Source organism: Bombina bombina, chromosome 2 (assembly GCF_027579735.1).
Source record: "Bombina bombina isolate aBomBom1 chromosome 2, aBomBom1.pri, whole genome shotgun sequence".
In the NCBI taxonomy this organism is placed as follows: domain Eukaryota; kingdom Metazoa; phylum Chordata; class Amphibia; order Anura; family Bombinatoridae; genus Bombina; species Bombina bombina.
Window position 1 is genome coordinate 63,224,758 of NC_069500.1, and position 11,291 is coordinate 63,236,048.

Sequence of the window (11,291 nt, forward strand, 5' to 3'; positions counted from 1 at the left end):
TTTTGAAATGTGCAAAATCTGCACTTGAATTGTTTTTAACCAATAAATATTAATACATAATTTTAATTAACAAAACCACACTGACAAAATCTATATGCATATGTCTATGTATTTTATTTAAGGAAAAAGAACCATTCTGCATGTTTGTTTTGTTATATGTTGCGTGTTTAATTTGATTAATACATTTGATTATTCAGATCTATATGATTTATTTTATATCCAACCAAGGAAAAGAGCTTATATTGATTATTATTACCATCTCAGTTGTTTTTATTCTAAGATAGAAAGACGGAACAATGAATCTTTAAAATTGATCTTACTGAAAACGGGAAATGAAGGCGTTCCTTTTAACGCTTGAAATTCTTGCTCCAGTCTCCTGCGTAAATCTATTTGCTCAAACAAGACTTTCTGGAGCTCTTCTGAAAAGACAAAACAAAATTGCAGAATCATTACAAATGCCCAGTGCTGTTCTACATAGACCTGTAAAATACATTCATTTATTATAAGAAGACAAAATATTTTTACCAGCTTAAAGCTGTTCCTTGGGTACAGGACAGATTTGATGCAGAAATCCATGAATATAAATCAATGCAATATATTATTTTAAAGTATTATATTACTGTGTCATGTATTGATTGATATACATGCATTAATCTCAATTATATCCACCAATGGTCTATATATTATTCATATGTTGCTTGTCAAGCATAAAATATGGTTTAAAAGCCAGATATGCACCTAACTTAGCAGCTAACCCTTTCAGAGTTTATAGGATCTAAGGTGAATTCACATTTCCCCATATATACATTCATATTGTGCCTCAGGCAATGAATAGGTTAATATGTCTTCAATAATGATAGTTTAACCCTTTAAAAACAAATAATCTATGTTTATTGCAGACTATTGTCTATTTAGTCTCTATAATCAGAACTCTCTTATTTTTTTCCGGAAAATAGAAGTCCGAATTAAACTGTCAAGATTCAGATACAGCTTATAAATTTTTAAAAAAAGCTTTCCAATAAACTTCTATCAAATTGACTTTTTTCTATTAATATTCTGCTTAATAACCTTTAATAATGTTCTATGGGAGCATACTGAGGTAGACAACTCAGCAGTGTGTAGCTGCCATATATTGCTAAGTACATGTGAAGATTCCTGAGCTTCCTCCATATTTTCTCATGGAATGGTTCTACATTTTTAACGAAGCAGATTTTTTTAATGCACACTTTATCTGATCCATGAAAGGTAAAATCTGAGCCTATAAAAACCTGTCTTAATAACTATTACACATTTTATTTACTCCACAAGAGTATTTAGCATAATACATTTTTTAGTTGTCAAAATGAATACTAAATCTAAAATTGAATCTAAGGCAGAGGAAGCCTTAAAGGGACATTAAACACTTTGAAATAGAAATAGAAAATGATCAATTGTACATATAAAAAAGTCTGCAATATACATTAATTATTTATTTTGTCCCCTTTTCCTGTAATTCCATTCTGAAATTGTGAGCTTTTACATTCCTGTAAGAAATGGAAGTGCAGAACACTGTTATATACCACACAGCCATTGGCTGCACACTCTAGTGACCTATTTATAACTGCCCCTAATTGGCCACAGCAGAGAAGGTAACCTAAGTTACAACATGGCAGCTCCCATTGTTTTATAGTCACTAAAACTTTAGACTTATTTTGTCAATATATAAACAGCTAATGAGACTTTAAAAAATATATCTACATCTTATTCTCAGACTAATCTTTTCATTTAATGTATAAATCTATCTAGCATTTATTTAGTGTTTTATGTCCCTTTAATAAAAATGCTCCTTTGGAACTAAACATCATTTATGACACCAAAGTAGCTCTTGGTGGCTTATCTATGGGTTTATTGCGTGTTTATTGAATGGGGTCTTTCCCGTAGATTCCATATCCCTGGAGTAGTCAGCAGAAGAAGAGGAAAAATAAATACAGCAATCGTACAAACTATGTCCATTTAAATGTGTTGGGCAGGATGTAGTATGAGATTTAAAGAGACAGTAAACACATTGTAATTACAAGACATATCAGCAGTCATAGGGGTGTGTTTCCGGCGAGCCTTCAGGCTTTAAAGACTGCTGCTCTATAACTTGTCCGCCTGCTCTGAGGCTGCGGACAGAAATCAACCCGATCGAATACGATCGGGTTGATTGACACCCCTAGCCGCGAATCTGCAGGGGCGGCATTGCACCAGGAGTCCACAAGAACTGCTGGTGCAATGATAAATGCTGATAGCGTATGCTGTAAGCATTTATCAATGTGCAGCGGACATGATACGCTACATGTTAAATATACCCTTAAATGCCTTTAAAACAAATTAACATGCTTTTTACTCCAATTATTTATCAATAGCCAAACCTCAGCCACCATTTGCCTTATTTGAAGGAGCCAATCTGGGCTTTAGTCCACCGACAACAAGGCTAATCCCAGCTATAATGTTAGTATAGAATGCATTGTTTTGAAGTTGTTATCAGTTAAAGCTAATTAGGGACAGATCTGTAGCAGAGTTAACCTTGAGGAATCAGCAAGTGCAGTTTAAGTTCTGGGAAATAGAAATTACTTAATTTTAAGAGCTAAATTAAATGAAAATGAATCAAAATAAATAATGAAAGTATATTGTAAATAATGATTTATTATGTATAAAAACAAGTTCTGTGTTCAGCATACTTTATTGTTAATTTGTTTCTAGTTTTGCATTTGTGTCAGTGTGAGATAAAACAGGGAGAACTGCAGGAGTAAAATGCTTAGCAAATGCGACAAAACCTATTAAGAGAACTTGAGACCTAGGGGCATATTTATCATAGTGCAAGCGGACATGATACGAAGTAGCGTATCATATCCGCTGGACATCGATAAATGCCGACAGCATACGCTGTCGGCATTTATCATTGCACCAGCAGTTCTAGTGAACTGCTGGTGCAATGCCGCCCCCTGCAGATTTGCGGCCAATCGGCTGCTAGCAGAGGATGTCAATCAACCCAATTGTATTCGGTCAGGTTGATTTCTGTCCGCAGCCTTAGAGCAGGCGGAAAAGTTAGGGAGCAGCGGTCTTTAGACCCCTGCTTCATAACTTCTGTTTCCGGTGAGCCTGAAGTTCGCCGAGCTTGATAAATCGGCCCCATAATCTAGAATCGCCCTTGTTTAGGCCACTTGCAGAAGCAATAATACACATTCTGTGTTAGACAAAGTTCACTTTGAATTTAGTAGTTTTAATTATTTTTACTTTCCATTTTTAAATGGTATTTTAAATGATTTATGATGATTTTACTATGAAGATTAAGTATGATTACATTCTGCATCAAGTTTCAGTGCATATAAACAAAATATTTTTTATGCAATTTATTTTAGTGATTTTTACTTTATAATTTCAATATGATTATTTTATTGAGCCCTATACTATAATGCAAATGTCTCTCTTGGCAATACAGATATGTAAGGAATGCCATTTAGAAAAATACTTACCTCATAGTATTTACGGATTTTTTTTATTAGCTAATCTCAGTGCAGAGCTTTAAAGAATTGAGTTCCAAATCAGAGAACAAAATCCCAGACTACAGCTCCTTAAACAATGTATAAGAATCTGTAAATCTTTATACGTTTATTTAACTCAAAAATCTTAAATAGATCATTACCAAAAACGCATTGAATAATCAAACAATTATATTTCTCTTATTGCAGAATAAGACACATTTATTAATACAGAAAAGAGCATTTACCTTTCCCCATGCTTCCTAAATCCTTTTTTAATGTATGGCTCGTACTGTTTTCGTGACTGCCTTCTCCTACGAAAGAGAAGAAGAAAAAAAAAATCTCTTTAATGACTCATTCTCAGTCCTTTTTTTATGACTGTTGAGTAATTGACTTTTTCAAGATTAAAACAGTTTCATGAGTATTGGAATTACAACATAAATTCAGATTAAGGGTCTATATACTACAGAATGTTGCCAAAAGGCATATGAGAGGTTACATGACAAACTCAGTCAATTAAGCGTTTTCTTTGGCAATGAACACATTTTATTTTTTTACATGTTATGTTGCTTTGGAAAAGATCATACTGACATCAGTGTCTGTGTTTGATGGAAAAATAGCTATTGTATTTTATAGAGAAAGTTATACACCAACATTTCCATGTATTATTGAATTAAGGATAGTCAGAAATTGTCCTATGTGTGTATCACACGCTGTGTGTAGGATATACAATTTAATTAAAAGTTTTATGGGGCAGATATCCATTTATGCACTTCATCTCTGTGCATTTTCATGCATTTTACATTAACTTTATAGTCATGATAAAAAATAATGGTATTTCACTAGTGCTAAAAACTGAAATAATAAAAATAATATTATTATTAGATTGTTCCTAAGGCATTTAATTTGTAGCGGAAGGCAAAGAATTAATAATCTATTACCCGAGTGATGGCAATGCAAAGATTTTTTGCTTTAGTACTATGAGTGTTGGGGAGTTCAGATAAAATAAACATACACTGAGAGCAGAACAAACTCATTTTGGTTTGTGTTCTTGTAGTATGAAAACCTTTGATATTAAAAGTCTGACAAACTACTGGCATTAGTAAATAAGATCTCCCCAGCATTCAATAGTTAGGTAGAAGCTCATTTTGGCAGTAAAAACCAGTGATTCACATTGGCACGGCTGGAAGGTTTTGGCTCAGTGCTGCTGTTTCTGACTATGTCACAAGCCTCAACTTATTCGAAAAGCAAAAACAGCAGCTGACATTGCTGAAATCTCACAGGAATGTTAGTAGCTTGCCAAAAAAAGAGTTTGTTTACAAAGGAAATAGCTTGTCTGATGTTTATGTACGTGAAAAGGCAGCAAATAAATAAGGTAAAATATGTTGGCCTAGATTACAAGTGGAGCACAAAAATGTTAGCGATGTTGAGCGCTAACTGACCTCAAGGTAAATCAATAGCGTTTGTTTGTTTGCTCTGGTATTACAAGTTGAAAGTAAAAAGTTAGCATGCAAGTGAAAGACTCAGGCACACTAGTATGTAAATTTAAATTAAATATATATATACTGTATACCCTTCACCGTCAAACACCTTGACATATACCATACCTTTTTAACCTGTTTTGAACATTTATGTGTGTGTGTGTATTTATATTTATTTATCTTTATTATATACATTTTTTACTATTCTAAAATAGGATTTGCCACAAGATATATTCACTGGCATTGACACCTTGAGACAAGTTGTATGCAATGCTCTTTAACTCTCATTCTCATTGACTCTTTGTCTCTCCTTACCCAATAATCCGAAGCCAGGTCATTTAAAGCAAGATGGTTATAAAATGACCTGCAACAACAGACATATGCGGCACAAGATGGTTCAGCCAAGCTGTGTAAAATAACCTACTGACTGGCACAGCAAGCTGACTATCCACCTGACTTCATGCTTTATACTTCAAGTTGGTAATTTCGAGTTTCCTGGTCTTAAAGGGACATAAAACCCACATTTTTATTTCATGATTTAGAAAGAGAATGCAATTTTAAACATCTTTTTAATTTACTTCTATTATCTAATTTGTTTTATTCTCTTGATATTCTTTGCTGGAAAGCATATCTAGATATGCTCAGTAGCTGCTGATTGGTTGCTGCACATAGAAGCCTTGTGTGATTGGCTCACCATGTGCATTGCTTTTTCTTCAACTAAGGATATCTAAAATATTAAGCAAAATAAATAATAGAAGTAAATTTCTATTCTCTATCTGAATCATGAAAGAAAGATTTTGGGTTTAGTGACCCTTTAAGATAGCAACCAAAATATGGAGACACATAAAGTTCATAGCTGCAACCAAGTCTCTTTGGGATGACATTAAACATTACATGTAAATGTCAGTTGTTATAAGGGAGATTTATACAGTTAATAACAATTATTATAATGAAAGTCACTTCCTCTACATTTGTTGTAGATGCATTCTGATATTAAATAAATTATATTGTATTTAAATACAATAATAATAATTAAAAATAAAACCAAATGATATGAAATTAAAAATGTAGAGACTTTCAATAAAGGTCTCATGTATGATTAGAATAATATAAAACTGAAACATTTTGAGGCATTCTATACAGGCATTCTTATATATGTTGTACAAGTTAATAAAAAATTATTTTACAGTTCAAAGTTGGCTGTAAGTCATTTGAAACTGAGCAAAATGCCTTATCAGTCAGATTAATGTTTATGCCAGTCACATGACAGGCTTAAAGAGACACTGAACCCACATTTTTTTCTTTCGTTATTCAGATAGAGAATGCAATTTTAAGCAATTTTCTAATTTACTCCTATTATCAAATTTTCTTCATTTTCTTGGTATGTTTATTTGAAAAGCAAGAATGTAAGTTTAGATGCCGGGCCATTTTTGGTGAACAACCTGGGTTGTCCTTGCTGATTGGACAGCACCAATAAACAAGTGCTGTCCATGGTTCTGAACCAACAATTTGCTGTCTCCTTAGCATAGATGCCTTCTTTTTCAAATAAAGATAGCAAGAGAACGAAGTAAAATTGATAATAGAAGTAAATTAGAAAGTTGCTTAAAATTACATGCTCTATCTGAATCATGAATGAAAAAAATTGGGTTCAGTGTCCCTTTAAGTTGTACCATTTTAAATTTGGTCCAGGTTTGTTTTATTCTTTTAATTGTCAGATTTTGCAGGTAATGAAAGGTTGGTCCAATATGAAAAAACAAACAACTTTTGATTTTTCTTGACTTTTTGGGAGCTTTTAGAATATAACATTTTGTCTTTCCCTTTCTCGTTCTCTGCATCTCCTTCCGTATATGTCTCTCTCTCTCTTTCCTCTTGGTAACATATTCTCACCATCTCTGATAACATTATTACCCCAACCCCGTATGCTCAATGTCATGATGTCACACTTGATTTAGAACTTTCTTTCACTCTCCACATCCAGTCTTTGGCCACTTCCTGCTGCTTGCACCTTGAAAACATTTCCAAAGTATGACACTTCCTCACAAAAGTCACAGCTAAGTTTTTAATTCACTCTCTCATCATTTCCCAAATTGAATAAGGTAACTCCATCCTCTCTGGTCTCCTAGCTGCTGTCTAGCTCCTTTAAATCCATAGTGAATGCCTCTGCCAGGCTAATCTTCCTTATACGCCACTTTTCATCTGCTGGACATCTCTGCCAATCCCTTCACTGACTTCCTCTAGCCTCCACAATTAAACACAAAATCCTGACATTCAAGGAATCAATAACACTGCTCCCCTCTATATTTCAAACCTCGTCTCCAGATACTCTCCCTTCCGTCCCCTTCACTCTACTCATGACCTCTTTTCAGCGGCGAATTATGGCCTAGGCCAACAAGGCACGTGCCTAGGGCGGCAGTTTGGAGGGGGCGGCACTTTCTGCAGGCTCTGTGGGGAGTGGCAGAGTAGAGGGCAAACCATGGGTCAAGGTTGTTGGTAGGCACAGCGGCACTCACATCAAGTGTGTGTCCCTTTATTAGTGCCCCAGCCCTTCTGAGCCCTACATGTTGCAAGTCCTCCTAACTCTAATTCCCGAACTGCAGAATTTTGAGTACCTAGGGCAGCAAAAAACATAAATACGCCACTGCCTCCTTCTCTTCTCCTCGCTTGTTACCTCCTCACATTCCCTTCTACAGGGCTTTTACATATTGACCCCTATCTTGTGGAACTCTCTGCCTCGCTCACAAGACACTCCCCTAGTTTCAAAAGTTTCAAGTGCTTCTTAAAGACTATACTGTTCAGGGATGCATCTAATATACAATAGTATCTTCCTCTTCTTCTTTTTTTCATTCCCCAGAACCCCCTTTGCATGTAAGTCTATGAGCCAAACTGTTTTATAGATCACCTTCATGAGATCCAATTTACAACAATGTAACTCTTGGCAGGACCCTCTACCCATTTGTCTCCCATTATTATCGGTTATTTGTAGAGCGCCAACAGATTCCGCAGCGCTATAAATGCTACCTGCATATTATACCTATTTTCATAGTGCTGCAGAATCTTTTGGCGCTCTACTAATAACTGATAATAAAATAATAAACATCACCTTTAACAAAGGAATAATAAAAAAAACTTGCTGTGATCAGTAACAAGATACATAAGATACTTTGTTCCAAATATAATCTGAATGTGTAAAAATCTTCATTGAAGTATTTTTAGAATATTTGATGTAAAGTTTACAACTGAAGATAATATTATCAAAAATATATGCAAATTCATTTTTGACATAATTTTTTTCTATATTTATTTGGGGTCATGCTAAACATTTAAGACTGAATAAAATAAAACAAGTAAAATAGTCCAAAATAAAAAGTATTATTACTGCCAACAGGAAATGTCATAAAAATGTTTTCAGATCGCTCTTAATTTGTAAACCTTGTAATTAGCTCTGGTATAATTAGCAAAAATATAAATACATTTGATGCTGACATTATATATCCTTTATACAAACTGTGATGTTGTTTTGTATTATGTGGCTTTATAGCATTTTGTATTATTTTAATCTGTACCATTAAAATAAATATAAGATAATACTACATTTTTAAATAAGATTCTTAAAAAATGTTATTGCACATAATTAATTTAGTTCACCATAAACGTAGTTAAATGTATAATCTAATGCTCAGTTACAATGAAAGCAGTAAAATAAAGCTGTACAGAGATATCATATTCAGCTGGTGTAAAGCTAATTACAGCTTCCTTTTACCGGTTTATATACTAATCATCATCATGTGATAAGGCTTACCCTATCCTATGACCATTAGATACAGTAGAATTGCATAATTATTTTAAATTTTGAGTAGTAGATTTTTTTATCTGGAAAATGTAATTTAATTTAAAGTTAATTCCATTTTCCCTCTCCCTGTATCATGTGACAACCATCAGCCAATTACCAAGCGCATATCCGTATATATTGTGCACTCTTGAAAAATGACTTTAATGCCCCTTTAAATGGGCCAGTCTACTCCAGAATTTGTATTTTTTAAAAGATAGATAGATAATCCCTTTATTACCCATTCCCCAGTTTTGCATAGCCAAGAGGATTATATTAATATACTTTTTAACTCTGTGATTACCTTGTATCTAAGCCTCTGAAGACTGCCCCCTTATCTCTGTGCTTTTGACAGACTTGCATTTTAGCCAATCAGTGCTTACTCATAAGTAACCCCACGTGAGTGAGCACAATTTGATCTATATGGCACACATGAACTAGCGCTGTCTATTTGTGAAAATCTGTCAAAATGCACTGAGATAAGAGGTGGCCTTCAAGGGCTTAGAAATTAGCATATGACCCTAATGAGGTTTAGATTTTATAAAAGAATATCAAGAAAACAAAGTAAATTTGATGATAAAAGTAAATTGGAAAGTTGTTTGAAAATTACATGCCTTATCTGAATCAAGAAAGTTTAATTTTGACTAGACTGTCCCTTTAAATATCTAAAGCAATGTGGTTCTGTTTTTTTTTTTTTTTAAATTATGCTGAACAAGATGATAAACAGACCCCACTGTTTTAAGGTATCATAATAATATGTAAACATTAGCAGATATTGGGGCCTATTTAACAAATGTCTTGCAGACCTGATCCGACAGTGCGGGTCAGGTCCGCAAGACATCGCTGAATGCGGAGAGCAATACGCTCTCCGTATTCAGCATTGCACCAGCAGCTCACAAGAGCTGCTTGTGCAATGCCGCCCCCTGCAGACTCACGGCCAATGGGGCGCCAGCAGGGGGTGTCAATCAACCCGATCGTACTCGATCGGGTTGAATTCCGGCGATTCCTGTCCGCCTCATCAGAGCAGGCGGACAGGGTTATGGAAAACCGGTCTTTGTGACCGCTGCTTCATAACTGCTGTTTCTGGCGAGTCTGCAGGTTCGCCAGAAACACGGGCCATCAAGCTCCGTTCGGGGCTTGATAGATAGGCCCCATAGGCCTCGATTACAAGTGGAGTGCTATTTAGCGCTTTCGCTAGATCGCTAATTGCGCTAGAAGTAAACTTTTTGCACACGTCGGGTTGCGCTCATATTACAAGTTGAAAGTAATAAAATAAATTGTTCTTGCGCTACCCAGATGTGCGCTAGAAAACAAACTTAGAATATTGTGCCCCCATTAAATATTCCCCCATAGAAGTCAACGGAGCAAAGAAAGTGGGAAAAACCTAACACCCCATTTGCGCGATAACAAGAACACATATTCTCAAGTGCGCTAACCCCACATGAAAATATTAATATTTCACATTCCAATGTTCTTCATATATCCCCATGTTCCATTCTTTCATAAATACATATTGCTATAAATATCTGATGGTGTTATTGTTCAAAATGTATTTATACCTATATATATATATATATATATATATATATATATATATATATATATGTATTTATTTATATAGAGGGAGATATATATACGGTATATATATATATGTATTTATTTATATAGAGGGAGATATATATACAGTATATATATATAGGAATATCTATTTAGAAATACATCTAACTTATTCTGCTATATGCAGAACATTTGAATGTCAAATATTTACATTAAATATATAGTTAAAACCTTTATTAAATATGAATATTGCATGAATATTACATGTTTTCATCTACTTAACTCCAAAGGGCTACAATGCACTTATATATATGTCTGTATATGTATATATATATGTATTTACTGTATGTGTTTATATGTATGTCTGTATATGTATATATATATGTATTTAGTGTATGTTTTTTTTATGTATATATATATGTATTTACTGTATGTGTTTATATGTCTGTATATGTATATATATGTATTTACTGTATTTGTTTATATGTCTGTATATGTATATATATGTATTTACTGTATGTGTTTATATGTCTGTATATGTATATATATGTATTTACTGTATGTGTTTATATGTATGTCTGTATATGTATATATATGTATTTACTGTATGTGTTTATATGTATGTCTGTATATGTATATATATGTATTTACTGTATGTGTTTATATGTATGTCTGTATATGTATATATATGTATTTACTGTATGTGTTTATATGTATGTCTGTATATGTATATATATGTATTTACTGTATGTGTTTATATGTCTGTATATGTATATCTATATATATGTATTTACTGTATGTGTTTATATGTATGTCTGTATATGTATATATATGTATTTACTGTATGTGTTTATATGTATGTCTGTATATGTATATATATGTATTTACTGTATGTGTTTATATGTATGTCTGTATATGTATATA

At 33.5% G+C, this 11,291-nt stretch overlaps 1 protein-coding gene across 1 annotated transcript in view; it reads right to left on the minus strand.

Annotated features, from left to right (window-relative positions):
- Positions 1-11,291, minus strand: part of SKOR2 (SKI family transcriptional corepressor 2) — a 36,915-nt gene that overhangs the window by 16,762 nt on the left and 8,862 nt on the right. The window contains exons 4-5 of the mRNA XM_053700398.1: positions 3,752-3,817; positions 321-419 (exon numbers count right to left, since the gene is read on the minus strand). Coding sequence (XP_053556373.1) covers positions 321-419; positions 3,752-3,817 — 165 coding nt within the window. The remainder of the gene's footprint in view (positions 1-320; positions 420-3,751; positions 3,818-11,291) is intronic.